The sequence below is a fragment of the Sinocyclocheilus anshuiensis genome, unplaced genomic scaffold (genome assembly GCF_001515605.1).
Source record: "Sinocyclocheilus anshuiensis isolate Anshui unplaced genomic scaffold, SAMN03320099.WGS_v1.1 scaffold206, whole genome shotgun sequence".
NCBI classification, from domain to species: Eukaryota; Metazoa; Chordata; class Actinopteri; order Cypriniformes; family Cyprinidae; genus Sinocyclocheilus; species Sinocyclocheilus anshuiensis.
Genome location: NW_015542358.1, coordinates 215,758 through 237,619, shown reverse-complemented (window position 1 = coordinate 237,619; position 21,862 = coordinate 215,758). Strand labels below are relative to the sequence as shown.

Here is a 21,862-nt window from a genome sequence, read left to right as displayed (position 1 = left end):
CTAAGCTAAGTCTAAATGTATCATTGGCGAACAGATAATGCTTTAAAATGTTCTAGTTTTTAGCATTTCTAGTCTTATCTGTGCTGTGTAAACATCCCTACATGTTGCTTGCGTATTTGTCCGAAACAACTAGCTAGTTCTTTTGACCTCATGTCAGGGTTATTATAGCTAACTAAAATTAAAATAATAATTAAAAAAAAAAATGAAATCTGTTTACCTTACATTTTTATTTTGTTTTACTACTACTTGTAGTAGTAAAACACTTGTAAAAAAATGTAACTAATACATAAAAATGTATAAAAAATATATAGACATTTAAAAAATGGCAAAAACTAAAAGCCAAATTATTAAAACTTGAACTAAAATTAAAGTGATATCTAAAAAAAAATGATAGTTTTCAAAATATAAAAATAAAATCTAATTCACAAATATTAACCAAAAAGCTATAGCATATCAGTGAGACGAAAATAACATTGCCTCGCGTAAATTTGATGTTGAAGGTATTTAGATAAGTCGCTAAATATAATTAAGTAATTTTACCTGACATTCTATATGGCCTGTAAACATTCTTAGACTGGTTAAAATAGGGCTTATACATTCTGTATCGGCCTCTTTTTGAAGGAGAAAGACTTTCCTAATGCTTTTTAATAAGAGAGATTGCTAAGAGACAAGATCATTATTTGGAGTTTCTACAGTTGTTATTAAACTAGAACTTAAAAACACAATGCTCCTGTGGCCAGATTAGTGAACGTGACATATTTGTGCAGTTCTTTTACACTTCAGTGTTAACCTATAGTCGTTTGTGTGGGTCACAGTGAACAGAAGAGCTCTAGACATCACATTTTGTTTCTTGAAAGCATTTCATGTGTCAGCCAGACAAGAGCAAGGTCGGTATAGCCCAAGATGTGCAGATAGTGGAGGAGAATGGAGTTGCAAAATGGACCGAGTACAACTTAAAGGCATGCAGAACGCTTGAAGAGCCTAGTCGCTGGAGACGTGATTCTCGTTGAGCAGAGTATGCCAGCGCTCGATCTTCTTGTCTTTGTTCTTGAGGCATTCGTACCAGTGCTTCAAACACTCACCTTTGGCAGTGATACCCAGCCGACAGCCTCCTGATTGTGAAATATTAGTTGTATTAAAACATTCAATGTGTAATAACAATACACATTTGATAATTGTGACCCTGGAGCACAAAAGCAGTCTTAAGTCGCTGGGGTATATTTGTAGCAATAGCCAACAATACATTGTATGGGTCAAAATTATCGATTTTTCTTTTATGCCAAGAATGTACTGTACTACTGTAAATATATCAAAACTTAATTTTTGATTAGTAATATGCATTGCTAAGAACTTCATTTGGACAACTTTAAAGGCGATTTTCTCAATATTTAGATTTTTTTGCACCCTCAGATTCCAGATTTTCAAATAGTTGTATCTCAGCCAAATATTGTCCTGTCCTAACAAACCATACATCAATGGAAAGCTTATTTATTCTTTCCATTTATTTGTTTATTATATATATGATGCATAAATCTCAATTTAAAAAAATTGACACTTATGACTGGTTTTGTGGTCCATGGACACAATTTACTAAAACATTTACAAATATGACATTCAATTATATTCTGAATATGAAATGAAGTCAGTGATGAAATTATGGCACTATGGTCAGATCGAAGCATAATGACAAATCTAGACCATGTTTACACCTAGTATCAACATCTTTTAAAGGGATAGTTCACCCAAAAATGAAAATTAAATATTCGTTTGCGTTCTACTGAAGAAACAAAGTCACCTACATCTTGGATGCCCTGGGGGTAAGCAGATAAACATCAAATTTTCATTTTTGGGTGAACTATCCCTTTAAGGATAACAAGTGGACATTTTTAAATGAGGCAAAATCTGCTATGGGGGTAATAATGGAACGAGTTTTAAAAAGTGATTTTTTTTTTCCCCACTGGTATTTACAACAGGATATGCATTTTCGTGGGTTTAAATTACATTGTTAAATACGTTTGATAAATAATATTGCTGCTACATTAAACGTAAATACCTATATAGTCATTGCATTTGCCAATGTCATAGTCCCATACTGAGATGTCAAGAGTCTTTTTGGCCAGCTCTGCATGCTTAATTTCATAGCTGAATTCCTGCAAAACAACCGTTCACATGGCAAAACAGGGAAAATCTAAGAAACATGATAATAAAATCCAAGCAGCAAAAAAAAATAATAACAAGGCTTCACATTCCTACAATGTTGGACCAGATTATTAAACATAATACATAATATTATGTAAGTTCATAATACATAAAACATAATAAACATAATATATTTGCTAGTGCTGTCAGTAGATTCAAATATTTTGAAACTGCTGAAATTTGACACTGTTTATACTTATTTTCCTGTCAAAATGCATTCAAAATACATTCACGTTTGATGACTTTTTGCTCTTATTAATATGATTGACTATTTGCTGCATTGCTGTTCATGGTTTTGAGCTCCTGCTCGTGAACTTCAATATTTAGTAGTTGTGTATGAATAACCTTGTGACACTGTTGGTCAGTCAAGCTATTTGTATCTGTCATTGTTTATTTGTACACACCTACAAATAAACAAATATGTAATCGAATTAATAAACATATATGTGTCATCATTACAGGTGGACAACATACCTCATTAAACTCAGGGTTGAGTGTTTTCTTCTTGGTCTGCGTCTTGTTCTTTGCTTTCTTCCCCATATCAGGTTTCAGACATCTATATCCATTCATAGAAATATACCATCACATTTTCAAGACACACACATACAGTATATATTTTAAACATATTTGCATGTACGTACAAGAATATATTTATATTTATATAAAAATAAATTTAAAATACAAATATAACATATTTTTCTTAAATATATACTGTATGTGTGTGTATTTATATATACATAATAAATATACACAGTACACACACATATATTATGTAAACAAAAACTTTTATTTTGGATGCGATTAATCGCGATCAATCGTTTGACAGCACTATTTTTTTTTAAATAACTTAAGAGTTGTTGACTTAAAAGAATAGTTTACAAAAAAATGAACATTTGCAGAAAATTTGTTCGCCGTCAGGCCATCCAAGATGTTTGCAAGTATGTTTCAAATTTTTCGTATTTTAGCCAGTTTGAAGTTAAAATTGCCTTAATGATTTTTTTCTTACAAACAGGCAGATTTTTTGCTTCATAAGATGTTAACTGATGGACTGGAGTGGTGCAGTGTTAATTTCTGTCATCATTTTCGTCAACGACATTTTTTTCACAGACGACAACGAGACGATAACGAACTAAAACTCTTTTTGAATGACAAAAACTATGACGTAAATCTATTGACATATTCGTCAACGAATAAAAACGAGACGAAAATGTTAGGGAGGGACGATTTGGGAAGAGATTCATTCAAAACGAATCTGCTGCGCGGTTCGGAGGTTTGATGCGTACAAATGAACTGGCGGGACATTAGCTAACATACACTTGCTGCACGTCGCATAAAACTTTCAAAAATGTCAATATGTGGGAGTAAGAGAAGAGCAGACATATGGATAAATCTGACGACGCAAGAGAGAACTCAATTCGGTCTGGTTTTCTGAGCGCAGACACTGAAGCACACACACACAGAAAGCGCCTCTCACAGCGCACGAGTACTCTTTCACGTCGCATGAATGGAGAATTACACACAAAATTATGTCGAATTATCCGTTTTGAGGAGTATTCACGTAAACACAGTTGATTATGTCTTAGGTGAACGTAAACAGTAGGGAGAACGTGTCTCAGTACATTGCATCCATTGCAGCTGTGCATTCGGTTTTAAAGGGATTTAGCAACTAATTTAGTTGCTATTGTCCGAGTCATTGATGTTAATCAAGCAACAACAGAAAGACAGAAAATCACTCACTGCTGTTGACTGAAAAACTTTAGTAGCCTTAAAGATTAATCTAAATTTATTTATAGAAAAATAAATATGTCTGCTTGAAAGAATGAAGGATATGGTAAACAAGTTGCTATAAAGAGTGCATAATTACCTTATATAATGGTATTTCATTAAAAAGAAGACCATGTTCTTGTTCTTTATGAGAAGTGGTTCTATTTAATTTTAACATAAAGGCATGTTGTGTGTCACCGTAGTTAAATCGGTGTCTATCATGATAAAACCTTAATATCAAACCTACATAATGAGTTTGGAAATTTTAGAGAAACGCTTAATAAATGCACTGTAACTAAACCCGTTAGATTTTAGCCGACTAAATTTACTGTAGATTTAGTCGACTAAAACTAGACTAAAACTAAAAACAATTCAGATGACTAAAATATGACTAAATTGCATTTTAGTCAAAAGTCTACGACTAAAACTAAATCAAAATCTGCTGTCAAAATTAGCACTGGAGTGGTGTGGATTATTTGTGGATTATTGTGATGTTTTTATCAGCTGTTTGGACTCTCATTCTGACGGCACCCATTCACTGCAGAGCATCCATTGCTGAGACACTGATGCAATGCTACATTTCTCCAAATCTGATGAAGAAACAAACTCATCCTAATCTTGGATGACCTGAGGGTGAGCACATTCCCAGCAAATTTTAGTTTTTGTGTGAGCTATTTCTTTAAATTATATGACTGTTTCCTAAACATATAAAAAATATAATTTATATAAATGTTGGCGACTCACATTTTGACAAAAGGATCGGAATACCCATTCGCATCCATTGCTGCTAAGTGAACACAGCGTATAACGCCTACAATGAGACGACTCAGCTGACTGCTGTACATGAGGGATATCAGGATTCGTCCTCTCTCTTCCAGCTCAGATCCATCCTTCCCAGTCTATTCACACACACAAAAACAAAGCAGTGTGGATGATAATGATAGAACAGGAGCGTTTGTTGCAAACTTACTTATTGTAGAAGCACCTCATTCTATAAATAGCACATGGGTCTTAATTTATTTTGCTATTAGTATTTGCAGCTAATACACATAACAGTGATTACATAGGATGCACAAAATAATGGAATCACTACATGACGTGAAATGAGTGTGAAAAGTCTAATCTGTAAACCTCTGTTAATGATACCCTTGTCAAAAAGAAGTGCACTTAATTGTGTTGAATGTGCACTTCAAATTTGAAAACTATTTTTTAAAAACTTTTAAAAAGTGCACTTTATAATAATGTCAAATTAAAGGTTTTAAAGTGCATTTTAAATGTTTTAATGATCTTTTGTCGTGCTTAAAGAAGTACACTTATTTTGATATGTTGACTAACATACTAAAGCACATGTAAAGTACTTTTAATTTTAACTGTAGTGCGTTGTTCGATATTACATTTAAAGTTAATATATTTTAAATGTACTCAATTACAACAAATGTATTTAAATACATGACAAGTTTTAATATAAATAACATTAAAGTATATTTTAATTTACCATAAATGCTTGTCAGTACATTCAGAAGTACTTCAACCATATTTCAAGGACAATAGAAGTAATTTTGAAATTACTTATAAAATGTACTTAAGTGGCTCAAGAAAGCACACTAAAGTTCAGCTAGGTGCATTTAATATAAATTTAAACTACAATACATTAATTGCAAAAAAAACATTACTTTCAGCTCAAACTTAAGCATACCATTTCTGTAGTTGGCATACTTTAAAAAAGTGCTTAAGTACTTCAGTAGTTACATAGAACATAGAATAATGCAAATTATAATGCATCCATGGCAGACAAGTGCCAATCTGTAAGGCCGAATGTGACCTTAATCTTAATCTTAATGCAAATATATTGTTAGGTGATGTCAATATTCTGGTATACCCTTATGAATATGAGTTTAAGCATTCACCTCATCCTCATAGAGGGTGATTCCGCGTGCACCGCCTGCAGTCGATGTCCTTTTTGTCTAAAGGGAAAGAGAGAGGCAGTTTTTTCCTTTCATATTTGAAAGACGTATATATTTTGTGAATTCAGCAATGTTTGTTAATATGTGATATGTGCATAAAACACTGACCTGCACAACTCTCTCTAGACACACGTTAAAGTTTTTCTTCTGATTGAACTTGAGTTTTTTCAGCGCAACTCTGGTTTCTCCGATGAACTCATTGTGACCAAACTTGTCTTCATCACAGACAGATATTCTGCACAAAATCCCTTGAATCCATGAACACTGAATGTACAATATGTAGAACATATCACTCGAATACTTTCTTTAGTCTATGATTAGCTAATTAATTGGAAGTGAAAAAATGCTCAAATAAAATATATTATTATAATATTGGACAAAATTAGATGTGTTGCCTTGGAAACTAACTGAAATAACACAAGTGTAAGTGAGTACTAAAATATGACCCTGGAGCACAAAACCAGTCTTAAAGGGATAGTTCACCCAAAACTGAAAATTGTATGTTTATCTGCTTCTGAACTGTCCCCAGGGCATCCAAGATGTAGGTGACTTTGTTTCTTCAGTAGAACACAAATGAAGATTTTTAACTCAAACCGTTGCAGTCTGTCAGTCTTATAATGGAAGTGAATGGGAATCACGGCTTTGAGAGTAAAAAAAACATACACAAACAAAACCAAATTAAACCCTGCGGCTCGTGACGATACATTGATGTGTAAAGACACGAAACAATCGGTCTGTATTTATATAATTTTTTTACCTCTGATGCACTGCAATGTCTGAACTGTCCTGAGCGCGTCCTGAGCGCGTTCGCGTCTTCTTCTTCTTCTTGCTTTACGGCGGATCGCAGACTTATAAGTGCATTACTGCCACCTACCTCTCAAATGGACCATTGACACTCCTAATTGAGATTGTAGATAGTGTCAATGGTCCATTTGAGAGATGAGAGTTCACGCAGAAATTAAAATTTGCTTTTAATTTACTCACTCTCAGGCCATCCGAGATGTAGGTGACTTTTTTTGTAGCAATAGCCAAAAATGCATTGTATGGGTCAAAATTATTGATTTTTCTTTTATGCCCCAAATCATTAGTATATTAAGTAAAGATCATGTTCCATGAAGATATTTTGTAAAAATAAAAAAAACCTGAGGGTCTTGCGCTGCATGTCGTCGTCTGTCAGCCCGTGGTACACCAGCGTCTCATTCCAGGTCGGGTTGCGAGTGTTGCGTAGGGTCTTGGTGCGTAATTTAGTTGACTGCATTGACAGCAAAGATGCTTTGTTTAACCGTCATTGCTTGAGCAGAATAAAAGAAGCTTTTGCATAATTGAGGCCCGTCTCATGAAGCTAGCGGGACCAAACCGATTCAGATCACTATAGTCTTAAAACTATATAAGTCTGTTTCCACCATGGTCAAAATTATTGATTTTTCTTGTATGCCCCAAATCATTAGTATATTAAGTAAAGATCATGTTCCATGAAGATATTTTGTAAAAATAAAAAAAACCTGAGGGTCTTGCGCTGCATGTCGTCGTCTGTCAGCCCGTGGTACACCAGCGTCTCATTCCAGGTCGGGTTGCGAGTGTTGCGTAGGGTCTTGGTGCGTAATTTAGTTGACTGCATTGACAGCAAAGATGCTTTGTTTAACCGTCATTGCTTGAGCAGAATAAAAGAAGCTTTTGCATAATTGAGGCCCGTCTCATGAAGCTAGCGGAACCAAACCGATTCAGATCACTATAGTCTTAAAACTATATAAGTCTGTTTCCACCATAGGATAAAAAATAACTTTTATCTCACACTTCTGACTTTTTTCTTGCAATTTGTGTTTATATCCCGTAATTCTGACTTCTTTTCTCAGAATTGAGAAAAGTGAGATATTAAATTGCAATTAGGTCCAATTCTGAGGGGGAAAAGTCATCTCATAATTCTGATATTTTCTTGTAATTACAAGTTTATAGCTCTCAATTCTGACTTTGTAACACACAACTGTGTTTATATCAGGCATTGTATATCATACAATAATTCAATGCAAAATGCAAAATCCTATAAAGTTTACAATTAATTGTCCAAATATAATTGCTGATGGGTAATGCATTACAGGTTTGTGGATCTTGATCACTAGTTTTACTAGATTGCTCATATGCCCTTGTTCTCAATAAATAATATATGCAATAATAGACCAGCAACAATACAGATTTTTTTATGCAGCTTAAATTTCAGAATAGAATACAATATAAATAGCATATAATTATTATGTAAAATATAGCAAATAATCATTACCAATTTTGTGAATATGCTTTTTGTGATGAAAGAGATACAGGGGACGTGGCTTTTTTGCATCAGAGATATGATTGGTTGGATTGGTCCAGTTTTGGTTTATAATCTCTTACCCAGAACAAAACTTGCCATGTCTAGTACATTCGTTACTATGATGATGAACACTGTAAAAGTGTTCTGCCTTCGTGAGACTGAAAAACTAATTGTCAAACTACACAAAGTTAACCGAGAAGCCACTTAAACCTACTTTATGAGACTGGCCTCTATAGTATTATAATGTTTTACTACTTTTACACTTTTTTTCAAAATCTTTCCAAAAATCCAAAAATATTGAGAGATTGAATACGTTGGCCAGACTAGAGAAAGATGTTAAATTTGCTGTCACTCCCTCAGCCGTTGTGTTAGAAACACCTACGCAACAGAGTTGACCATTTTTCTGTAAATTAATATCAAGGTAATAAAATATAGTGTGAATTAAATAATTTAAAAACATTCAAGATTTACAATGTTAATAACTGTGGAATTGCGTCATCACGGTCTGTCAAAAGGGTCCATTACAAAAGTGTTGAACTATTGCTATAGTAAACATTACAGGCATTATTCAGAGTTATTAATATTTGAGGTACAAGCAGTGCACTAAACAGCCCATGATCTCACCTTGCTCGCACCCGGTAACAGATGAAGCTTGACATAAGGATCTGCCAGTCCGTTCGAATCCATCGGTTTCAAACCCTACGAGAAAATATTACAATAACTTAAAATTATGTCACAACACAGAAATCAAGCACAGTGCAATATTACTCATATGTGACCCTGGAGCACAAAACCAGTCATAAGGGTCAATTTCCCGAAATTGAGATTTATACAAGATCTGAAAGCTGATTAAATAAGCTTTCCATTGGTGTATGGTTTGTTAGGATAGGACAATATTTTATCGAGATACAACTATTTGAACATCTGGAATCTGAGGGTGCAAAAAAAAAAAAATCAAAATGTTGAGAAAATCATCTTTAAAGTTGTCCAAATGAAGTTCTTAGCAATGCATATTACAATCAGAAATTAAGTTTTGATATATTTACGGTAGGAAATTTACAAAATATCTTCATGGAACATGATCTTTACTTAATATCCTAATGATTTTTGGCATTAAAGAAAAATCGATAATTTTGACCAATACAATGTTTTTTTGGTTATTGCTACAAATACACCCCAGCAACTTTTGTGCTGCTTTTGTGCTCCAGGGTCACATATAACATTTCTAAATCTTCAAACTGACTTTGATTTTTGTCATTATGTCCTATGAAGAGCGTTCATAACTGTGAAAAAACTGTGAAAGTACGGGACTAAATATCCAACTCATCCAAATTAAAATATTCAAGGATCCGAACAAACTGTTGCATGATAATAAATACATATCTCAGTAATATTACAACATAATTAGCCCACAAAGACAATATATTCATTTTTGTCTGTGTGCGAGACTTTTAATATTAATATATGAAAACTTTGAAGATACCTTCGCTCTAATAATGCTGCAGTGAAGGCTGTTGTTCCCTTGGTCATACAGTAAAGTGAACTCCAGTGATCCCAGAGTTGCTGAAACAAAAGCAATATATTGCATTAGGCACAAGCATTTCATTAAGTTTGAATGCATGAGAAGCAGAAACTAATCTCACATCTCTACATTTCAGTGTGTGCTATAAATAATTATGTTGCTGCTCTCTGTTGCACTTCATTTAATTCAAACATTCTCTCAAACACACACACACACCACAAATGCACGTTATCGAGTATTTAAAATTTAATGCAACAGCGACATCTAATGGTGTTAAAACAAGTTGTTTTGCCAAATCTAAAAGTAACACCACATGCATGGTGAAAATTACGGTGGTCCAGTAGTGCACAACACAATGAAATAAAAAAAACTGCACTCCCGAGACACAGCAAAGTAAACAAAGCATCAGCATCTGCTGCTCAGATACACCTAACCCTACCTGATACTTTATTTCAACTTTTAGATTATTTCCTTGATTTTTATTTTTATTGAAAACAAAAGCCTTTCCGATGTGATGTGATATGAGATGTGAAAAGGGAGAAGAACTATTTCGGCAAAAGGCGGACTCGAACTCGGGTCACTCGCATCAAAAACACTACGCAACCCGCGTTACGACTTACGCCACTGGAAATATTGTTAAGCAGCCGTCTTTTGTAATGTTGTCACGTTAGTGGCCGGAGGTGAAGTAAATAGCCGCGGCCAACCAGGCGGCCTATTTGCACTTTGTGTAGGGAGAAGAACTATTTCGGCAAAAGGCGGACTCGAACTCGGGTCACTCGCATCAAAAACACTACGCAACCCGCGTTACGACTTACGCCACTGGAAATATTGTTAAGCAGCCGTCTTTTGTAATCTTGTCACACTGTTAATTATAAGGCACCACACTACAGAAAATGGCATATACTCCAGTACATTTTTTCTGGGGGAGGACTCACCCACATTTATTTTGCTTCCGACGCCCATGTTAATATGTGTAATCGATTTTTAAATGAACAACTTGTTTTTACTGAATGTTTTGATATCCTGGTAATCTTAATGTATCGATTCATGAATCGAGCAGAAAAATCAATATTATTTTCGATTTAGACAGTTCTGCTCTTGCACACAATTGCCCGTTTCTGCAAAACAACTGCCCCCTAGTGGTCGGGAGCATTTCCCTTGTGTTGTGGCTTAATTTCATTGTATTGTGAGCTTATGTTTGCTTTTTTATTTTGTTGTGTTTTGAGCTTATGTTTGCTTTTTTATTTCGTTGTGTTGTGAGCTTATGTTTGCTTTTTTAATTTCATTGTGTTGTGCACTACTGGGTCACCGTAGAAAATCATTTTAACCATGCCAAAATATTTTTCAAATTAAATATGTTTCAAATTGTAAATATATTTCAAATATTTTGTAAACAGGGAATATAGTTGATTAGGCGAAGGTCTGTGGAATGCCACATCTGCAAAAATTAGAATAAAAAAATAAAAATATAAAGAAATATTCAAAGAAATGTAAATAAATAAATAGATACATAATTAAATATAAATTTAATTAACAAATAAATATAAAATATACAAATAAATCTAAAAACAATAATTATATATACAAAGAAATGTAAACAAAGCAAAAATACATACATAAGTACCTATATAAAGAATTTTAAAAAAATGAATGCATAAATAAATACATAAATATACAAAGAAATGTAAAACAAAAATAATAAATACATAAATAGATACATAATTAAATATAAATTTAATTAACAAATAAATATAAAATATACAAATAAATCTAAAAACAATAATTATATATACAAAGAAATGTAAACAAAGCAAAAATACATACATAAGTACCTATATAAAGAATTTAAAAAAAATGAATGCATAAATACATAAATATACAAAGAAATGTAAAACAAAAATAATAAATACAAAAAATGTAAAAACAAAACAAAAATAAATAAATATATACTTAGATATACATAGAAATGTAAAAGAAAATTAAAATCCATAAATATTCAAAGAACTGCAAAATAAATAAATAAACACCTAAATTACAAGAGAAGTGTAAAAAAAAGTGATGTGACATTTTCTCTTGCACAACATTTTATGCAAGCAACATAAAACATTAAAGTTAGATCTTAGATCAACACATTCTGCAACTCTAAACTCTGCTTAGTAATTAATGTGAATATAGAATAAAACCTACAGGTGAACTACAGTACTGATTATTGTAGTTTACAACTTTCTATAACAAAATCCCACAAAGGTCTCTTCTTTCCACCAACAATGAGAAAATTGACAGCAAGTCTCACAATGATTATGATGATACTTTTTAAGACATGCTTCTTCTAGTCACAGTCAAAGAAGAAGAAGAAGAAGTCACTGAGGAGCTGCTTACTGGCTTCATCGGAGTCATAGCTGTTGGCCTCGTCGTCGTCGTCCGCTGGCGGAGCAGGCTTCATCTCCGCTCTCTCTGCGGGATGGACTCTCTCCTGCACATGAGACGCAGTGCTAATGGACTGATAGGATCCTCTCTCTGCCTCCTGAGCAGCTGGTAGGGACAAAAACATTCTTCAGATTCTACTATATTACAGTGTTTTTCAACTGCTTACACACATTTTCAAAACTTTACACACAAATCCAAGAATTGCACACACAAAATGCAAAATGCCTCACATCTCTTACAAAATGTAGCACTGAATTCAAAATATTACAAACACATCTCAAAAGCAAACAATTGCAAACACCTTATCTCAAAAGCAAATACTCCTAAATTGTATTGTGTGCACTTGTAGTAGACAAAATGCATGCATGCTTGAGGCATATTTTTATGCAATACTATAAAGAAATAATCTATTTGTTTGTTGTCTGTGTGCATGTTTGTTGTTACCCGGCTGGAATGTGCCTGATGGGATTGGTCTGGCCGCTTGGACATTCACCGTCTTCTTCATCAGCACTGGAGTATTCTGGGAGCTTCCCGCATCTCCATCCGCCTCCGAGTAACTGTGAGTCTGAAGGTGAGCAGGTTTTGGAGCCACAGGTGGTTTTTGGGCAATCAGGGCCGTAGCTGGGGTTTGCGGGGCCCCGGTTGTACGCGTGGGCCCTGTTTGAAATCGTGTAAATAGCACAAATAAATAAATAGAACAAAGGTACAAATTAAGCAATGTTTAAGTTTTTTCAAGTTTGTAGATGACATTTGATAATCAAATGTAGCATGTCATTGCATAGTCTTCACTGTATAAATTAAATATAGATTAATTCTTGTTAAAACTACAAAGTAATTCAGTAAAGAGCAGCGAGTGATTTTCTCTCTTTTAATTTTTTAGATTAAGATTAAGGACCCCGACAGCAGCTGGTAAATTAGGAGCAGTCACTTTAAGAGACAATGCATTAGGGCTGGGCGATATAGCTAAAAAATGTATCAACGATATAATGTTTCATATCGTTCGGTATCGATAATTATTGACATTTTTTATAACTTTTTTTAAAACAAAGAGCATTTGTTTTAAAAACCATTGTATTTTTAAATTAACCCAATTTATTGAGACAAACAACACATCTTTGCATGGCTACATCTCTTGTGTGTGACGCGAGTGCAGCAGTCATATTTGTCCGACTAAAAATATGCGCTGAATATGCATCTGTGTGAATGGCTTGGTTTCGGTTTTAACCTAATCAAGATCTTCTCCGCATTGAGCTTCTATATTTCTCTAACATTTTGAATGAATAACGCAGCAGCGGTGCGTCTTGTGGGCTAGACTAACAAAACATTAAAATGCAACAACGTCACTTACATCATTATCACCGCATCTCACGCGCCACTGTTGACGCTCCCTGATGCACACTTAACATTCAAATGTTTATGTTAAATTCAACTAATAATCATTCTTTATTCACAATCTCCTCATCACAGGCAGGCACAGCACTCAGCATGTGTTCATGTTTGTGTGAGCTGTCTGCGTCACTCATAGCACGTGCCTATATCGTGCACTATATCGAACATTTTTTCTATCGTTAGCGAAGAAGGTGTGCCGTCGATAAATATCGATACCGTTTTATCGCCCAGGCCTACAATGCATCCAATATAATGATACACATCCGATTTCTTTCTCCACTGTTCACGTTCACTTAAGACATAACCGACAGTATTTCGAGGATACTCACCAAGATGGGTGTTTCGACATAATTTTGTATGTATTTGTCGGTTCAAGAGCAAGAAGAGGCAAAACTCAATTCGGTGTTCAAGGGCTGTGAGACGTGGTGCTGAATTAAGCTCTTTCACTTCTTTTTATGTTTGAATGTTTAAACTGGCGAGGTGTATTTGTTCGTTCAGGCGCAGGAGGACGCGAAGGATAGCTCGGTTCGGTGTTCGCGCGTCAGCTTTATGCGTGCGCACCGAACACAGCGCATGAGTACTCAGTTGAGTTCTCGTGTCTTGTGCTTGAATGCTTTAAAATCTCTTGAATGTTTAAATTGGCAAGGCTTTAAAACACGTGCAAATAATAAGCTTTTCGCGCAGCAGTGGCCCATCAACTGTCCGGAGCTTCTTTTTAGGCTGGCCTCAAACAGTCGGTTGAAATCGCCAGGGGGGCCCTTCACAGCCGTGGGCCCCTATAACACCCCACTAGCAACGGCTAATATTCAGTATAACAGCATTGTATATAATCCCTTCATCATATATTATATCTGTAAAAAAAAAATTTATAAATTACAGGGATATTTTGCCCGCATATTTTTTTTTTATAATTTTGGTGGCATTACTTTATCAGTTTATTGTGACAAGCAGATTTAAAGAAGAAATTTAGCTTTTTATTATTATTTTAACTTCAAACCATTGCTTCCAGCTAACTAAGAGTAATTCATTCATAATATTACTTCCTTCAGTGATAAAGTGGTCTGGTTTGAATCAGGAGTGAAATCTGCACAGATCAAGCACCGTTTACAAGCCAAAACAGCTCTAAACTAATATGTGTGTGGATTTTGATGTGAGAGGACAGCAGAGGATGGACTTTTTCACTGGAGAAAGCGTTATTATGGATTATGGACTTGTATTTCACCTGGAAGCAATGGTTTAAATTTAAAATCATCTTAAAGATGGATTTGTTTCTTACAAACACACAGCTTTTGGCTTCTCAAGACATTAAATGATGGACTGGAGTGGTGTGGATTACTGCGATGTTTTTATAAGCTGTTTGAACTCTGATTCTGACGGCACCCATTCGGAACCATTGGTGAGCAATGCTACATTTCTCACCAAAATCTGATGAAGAAACAAACTCATCTACATGTTACATTTTCAGTACATTTTCAGCAAATTTTCATTTTGCGTGAACTATTCCTTTAAGTTTTCTGGGGTTGTAACATGTGGAAGTAACCTGTAGATGATGGAAAAGCTAAAATCACAGTTTGTCCAGCTCACCTGCGGCCGGTGCTTGAGATTGCACAGCCGCTGGAGGAGCTGCAGGGCTCTTCTTAGGACTGGGATCTCTGGCTCTGGAAATGGGCATCGGTGAGGGCAAGAACTGCTTAGGGAGACCTTTGAAGAACCAGGCTCCAGATCGCTTCCATACCTTTAATAGAAAAACAGGCAACGGACATTTACAGACAGTTAGACTCCAGATCACGTTCTTGCGATGCTTGTTATTCCCCCACCTCTCTCTGCTCACTGCAGATCTTGCAGAGCCACACAGACCGCGGCCGAGCGTTCGCCTGCACGCCACACTTGGTGCACATGTTCTGAGGGGAATAACAGGACGTAGTTATGAAATCAGTTCATTAAAGACAGTAAAACAGTATTAGAAATAGTGAGCGGAATGAACTAAACAGCTGTGGCACTTCCATGCAGTATTTCAAGTCGGATGAATAGAGCTTCTGCATCGCCGACTATTGAGAGAATTCAGTCAGCGAGTGCGTGCAGTGAACAAAAACTCATCTGAATGCCTCTGATTGGCCATTGCATTCATAAGCTCAACAGACTCGTGCGTGATTGGTTATAATGCGCAACACTGTAAAAACACGTAAAACATCATGGCGCAACATTGAGCGGATCTAAATTTAATGCTGCGGTCAACACTTTAGTGTTGATTTAGTTTAACTCAGCATTTGTGTCGTGTGTTGCCATAGTTTCTACGGAAACTGAGGATAGTGCGGATGTTACGTCATTGATAGACGAGCTATTATTTCAAATAGGAATTTCTCTGGATTTACAAATCCTTGGGAACTTTTGGGATAATGTAAGTACACAACTGCATGAAATATATCACGCTGTGCAAGTCGTTTTTGGATATTTTATTACGAAAATCGTACATATTGTGCCTTTAACGTTTCAGAATCAAATTCCATTAGCGTGCCTTCTGTTGTGTTATTTATTTATGATTTTATTGCATGCACCAAATGTATAGCAATCCCATAAGAATTAAAATGATCTAAACATGAGGTTCCATTTAGATAATATTATTTTGGTTCATTTTATTTGAATTAGTTTCTCACCTTTTTACAGTCCTCACAAACCACTGATCTGTCCCCTCCGGCTCCCAGCTGCTCTCCACATAAAAGGCAGCGCGACACTCCGTCCCCACAAACAGCTTTTTTCATGTTGTCCAGACGATTCACCAGACGTCTATCATCAATAAAACAGAGAGTGCATATTGGTCATGTTAACATATACAGTGCCTTACTCTTATATTGGCACTATAGTAAATATAAGCAAAATAATCGGCATGTCCTTGCTGTTGCTTATGCTTCTGCGCATAATCTTTCTTTCAAAATATTCAAAATAATGTAACCTTTAATAAATAAAATACTGTAGTATAATTTTTTCTTTTATGCCAAAAATCATTAGGATATTAAGTAAAGATCATGTTCCATGAAGATATTTTGTAAATGTCCTACTGTAAATATATCAACACTTAATTTTTGATTAGTAATATGCATTGCTAAGAACTTCATTTGGACAACTTTAAAGACGATTTTCTCAATATTTAGATTTTTTTGCACCCTCAGATTCCAGATTTTCAAATAGTTGTATCTCAGCCAAATATTGTCCGATCCTAACAAACCACACATCAATGGAAAGCTTATTTATTCAGCATGATAAAAAATGGACCCTTATGACTAGTTTTGTGCTCCAGGGTCACAAATGTGCTATTTAAATAAACATTGTATTGTATTGTATTGTACTGTACAAGTTGGTGATGACAATCAATAAACATCCATAATCTCTCTCCTACCCAATCCTCTCTTGCTCCATTGCCTCCATTTTTTCGGCGCGGACGATGACGCTGTTGATGATCTCCTTCTCCTCATCAGTCAGCTCTGCACCGAGACACGGTCCAGACTGCACATGGACACCTTTTGTGCCCATCACCGCGTCTGTCATCGTGAAATCACTGGAACCTGTGACGCAAGAATGAATAACAGTGAACACACACACACACACACACACACACACACACACACACAGATACTGTGTATACTGTGCGTTAATCATATAATCAAACAATACATTTTTGTAGCATGCTTAACATTTGAACAAGAAGCAAGGGTATATGCTGGTCGCTATTGTCTTGTGTGTTTTATAACAAATTCAATAAAAAGACTTAAAAATCAAATAAAAGATTATGAAACGTATGTATTCTTTTATCACTGCCTAGACTGGCTTCAAATTTGTGTGATGGAGCTACTCCAAACCACCAATAGAGGGCACTACAATGAAGACTAATGCATTTGGGGTTGTAACTTAAATCTGTATGAAAAGTAATTCACAAGTAGGCTAATTTATGTAACATGATAGACCTACTCCCCCAAACAACTTTGCTTCATCAATATCAATTTCTATAAATAAAATCATTAGTTTAGTGTTATATGGAGGACCAAAAGTGCAGAAAAAAATTATAATAAATACATAATGGAACATGTGGCTTGATAAAACAAATACAATTACGTTTTCATTAAATTTAGTCCTGAATTTATTTTTGTATTATTTTGCCTCTTTATTTATTTTTTATATTTATATATTGATATAATATTTATTTTTATATTTCATTTTTTTATTTTTTTTTTTTTGTATATTTATTTGTTCCCAGATATATTTATTCCCACATTTATTTAGACATTTTTCATTCATTTTTTTGTATTTATTCCTACATTTGTTTCTCTTCTATAATAATTAGATGGGCTGGTCTTGCTTACCATTACTCTTGACTTGTTTTGGATTGGCATCAGGTCATACTATAGCCACATCTTGTGTAAATGTCTGACGCTTTGTAGCTAGAAGTGAACATTTTAGACAAAATCACCTTCTAAATGAACTGTTTTGAATTAATTGTGAAATCTACTTTTGCAGGTTGTTTGCCTGATCGGAATGAAACCAGTGCATATATATTGTCATTATTGAGATAATGCTTACCATTACTCTTGACTTGTTTTGGATTGGCATCAGGTCATACTATAGCCACATCTTGTGTAAATGTCTGACGCTTTGTAGCTAGAAGTGAACATTTTAGACAAAATCACCTTCTAAATGAACTGTTTTGAATTAACTGTGAAATCTACTTTTGCAGGTTGTTTGCCTGATCGGAATGAAACCAGTGCATATATATTGTCATTATTGAGAATGATTAAAATGATGTTGAACTGATTCATTTGACACTGAAACAGTTAATATATAAATATACATATACACAAATAACTAAGGGTGAGGACAAATACAACAAAAACAAACAGTGAAATAATAAACAGTAACCATACTTATTAGCATAAGTTATTCATGTCACTGTACAGTGGTGGATATTGAGTTTCTATCACTGTAATATTATCCACAGACTCTCACGTCTGTCAGAAATGCAGGAACTATTTGAGATGCTTACTGTGTTGAAAGCACATTTGGCCGGTAGAAACAGCACTTCTTAATGCAGAAGGCTTATCTGGGCTTATCTAAGTTCTAAAAATGAATTGCAAGCAGCAAATTCAAACACTGCCTACATAAAGGTAGCATATTGTTCATTACATAGCTAGTAATGGGCTTCATTGGCTTAAAACCAGTTGTTTTTCTGATAGACAGACATTTTCTCCCTCTGATAAGACTGCATTTTTAACATATTTTTTCCAACAAACCAGTCAGTCCGCTCACACACACACACACACACACACACACACACACACACACACACACACACAAATCACAATACGAGCCAATTATGCACTCTAACTAAATTAACCTATCCAAAGATATGTCCATACATTCATTGCTCATTTTTAAGGTGTTAAATTAAATGATTTTATTTGTAATATTTGATTTTGTCCACATCGCTGTCCTTGACTCTCACTGATATTTTAACACATAGTTCTGTCCCAGTTTCTGTTTACATTGATTTTGTTGCACTAAATAAAGGTTCATATATAGTTATGTATGTAGGTACTGCAAAATTCCATGCAATTTCTTTAATTCTACATGCATGTGCTTTACACAATCCATTTGTCACCTCTAAACTGCTAAAAGCTGAAAAGTAGCCAGTACCTAAGACATTAAAATAATAGTGGCCAGTCACATTTGAACCCAAATTGGATGCTGAAAAAATTTCAAATACTAAAGCTTTAATGGAGAAATTCATCTTTGATTTATTACTTTATAGGGCTACTCAGATATGAAGAACACATGGAAAATGTGTGGGCTTAATAAGGTCCTTCCTCCATAGCAAAATGACTGTATGTACACAGCATAATATGTGGATTAGTATGGCTAGAGATCTCATTTAAACTCTAAAAAAAAAAAAAATTCTAATATTTGTATGAGTTCTTATACAAATTCGAACTGTTCAAACACATTCACATTTGCATGCTCTGCCAGCATGGTACGTTTCAAGAGCATAGTGTACATTCCTGCAAAGAAATATTGCCTACTAAATGCATTACAGTGTATATCTGCCACCACAATTAAAGATATCTGAAAGCAGAGTATAAATGTGTCAGATACTTCACTTAGCCTACATGTTGGCTTAATATCCAATAGCACATTTTGTTTTGTCCCAAGGTGAGAGGTCCCAAAATCCATATAACAAATCAAGACAGAACCATTACATTACACAGTACAGCAAAAAGCCAAAACTGTACTGCTCTATACGAATACAGTTTGCATGCAACCAATCAATAAATACAAATCTATAGCGACACATACATTTTAATACCCTTTTCTCAATATCTTTCCACATCACTGCTCTACAGTGACGCATAATATAATTTCTTGATTTTTTTTTTTTTTTACTGTAGACGCCTTACATCTGTTATCAACAGCAGTCATCTCATTCAATCTCAGCAGTAGGCTACAAATAAAATATGTGTAGTCATTTGACTGCAAGAATCCACGCCTTCATCAATTTCCTTCTGTAAGGAAAATGCATCAAATATCATTCTGCATGATCAAACTGAAGCGGATCGATACAGAGAAACCCATTCCAAAACTCCACCGCAAACAAGCAGAATGACTGAATATGTGATGAGTGGAACTAGGTCACATCTCTACAGAAAACGCTTACTTGGATACCCCTGAAAGCATGTGCCTGGCCATACACTCCCACTGTTGTAGTCTAGTATTAATAGCTCTAAAATGCACAAAGCGATCTTGATCTCTGCCTTGCTGCGCAATAAGAGCCGACGCGCTCGCGATCTCGTCTTTTGTACCATTAGAAGAACGCACCTTGCCTCTCTCCTCTCTCTGTGTAAAGCAGAAGCAAAACCCGCATTGAGATGACACACCTTAGGCTTATCTTCTAAAAGACAGTCCTACAGCACACACGAATGCGGCCATCGATAGATATTCCTCACCTAAAGCTCACATAGATTCATATTTTTACAGCAACCATTGTTCAGCCATCATGTCGATATCATTTCATATAGCCTGTGCATGGATGACTGGGGCAGAATGCATTTGTAGCTACTGACCATCACCTCATCCGATGTAAAATCAAAAGACACCATTCTTTTTTTTTCATGCAGGGTTTTCTGTATTAAATAAATGGCAAAACCCAAATGCGTGCGTTCTCCACAGGATTCATCACCTTTGTCGCTTAGAAAATTATGCTTTTTGCATGCATTGTGTTAATAAACATGTTTGAAATAAGCCTAAGTGAGGAAAATGTTATTTCGAATATCCTTACCTGATAACAACCGCCCACTCATGAAGGAAGGCGACTGCAAACAATGCGGACTATAGGAGTGAGGTCAGTAGCGAGCGGAATCAGCGACTGCGCACATGAGGAGAGCACAATCCTTCTCTGAGCTTTGCTTGTAGCCCTCTTTACTTATTCCACGCCCGTGTTACCTTGCTGTGGAAACCCCAGTACACTGACAGTGATGAGATTGGTAACACTTTACAATACGGGTGCACTAATATGCATTCATTCATGCGTAACTAATGCACAGATGATCACGAGCTCATGTATAATAACTCATGAAGAACTAAACCGTTTATTAATGATTCATGCATTAGCAACTAATGATCAATCTATATGATTCATAGATTACGTAGGCTAATCAATAATTGTTATTAGTTAATTCTCTAATAACATATTATATTAACTAATGATGTAAGTTCATATGCGACCCTGGACCACAAAACCAGTCAAAGGGGTCTTTTTTTTATCTGAATAAATAAGCTTTACATTGATGTATGGTTTGTTAGGATAGGACAATATTTGGCCGAGATACAACTGTTTGAAAATCTGGAATCTGAGGGTAAAAAAAAAAAATCGAAATATTGAGAAAATCGCCTTTAAAGTTGTCCAAATGAAGTGCTCAGCAATGCATATTACTAAATAAAAATATACCCGTGCGACTGATGACTGGTCTTGTAGTCCTATGTCAGCAAATCATAAAAACATCAGTAATGGGTATCTTCTGAAAAGTTCTGTAAACCACACTTTAGTTTGGAGCAAAAAAAACATTTGCACAAGTGTTTGTGTGTGTGTGTGAGAGAGAGAGAGAGAGACTAGAGGTTAAAATGTTCATTTGCAAGTATTTTTTTGCGTATATGATATATGAGCATGTTATGTGTGAATGTGTTAATGTATCAAGTGTTAAATACATCAAATATTGTATATAGTCTTTTTCGATATCCTTTTAAAATGGTTTT

The 21,862-nt window shown here is 35.0% G+C and overlaps 1 protein-coding gene across 1 annotated transcript; it reads right to left on the bottom strand.

Moving 5' to 3' along the window:
• Positions 1 to 499: 499 nt before the first annotated feature.
• On the bottom strand, positions 500 to 21,000 carry rph3ab (rabphilin 3A homolog (mouse), b). The gene is made up of 16 exons (XM_016490623.1): positions 20,889 to 21,000; positions 16,965 to 17,130; positions 16,225 to 16,354; positions 15,388 to 15,471; positions 15,155 to 15,305; positions 12,626 to 12,838; positions 12,134 to 12,286; positions 9,716 to 9,795; positions 8,857 to 8,931; positions 7,430 to 7,539; positions 6,036 to 6,162; positions 5,871 to 5,927; positions 4,708 to 4,862; positions 2,674 to 2,755; positions 2,054 to 2,150; positions 500 to 1,112 (listed from the first exon to the last, which is right to left on the bottom strand). The coding sequence occupies exons 1-16, from the start codon at positions 20,908 to 20,910 to the stop codon at positions 982 to 984; spliced, it is 1,833 nt and encodes a 610-aa protein (XP_016346109.1). The 5' UTR covers positions 20,911 to 21,000; the 3' UTR covers positions 500 to 981.
• Positions 21,001 to 21,862: the final 862 nt, after the last annotated feature.

Bases quoted from the DNA above. Each gene is read 5' to 3' on its own strand.
- rph3ab (XM_016490623.1), bottom strand. From the start codon at position 20,910: ATGAGTGGGCGGTTGTTATCAG. The intron at 8,932-9,715 runs GTATCTTCAAAG...ATTTTCTCGTAG, and splicing joins GCAGCATTATTAGAGCGAAG to GGTTTGAAACCGATGGATTC. The intron at 5,928-6,035 runs GTCAGTGTTTTA...CTTTCCCTTTAG, and splicing joins GTCTAGAGAGAGTTGTGCAG to ACAAAAAGGACATCGACTGC.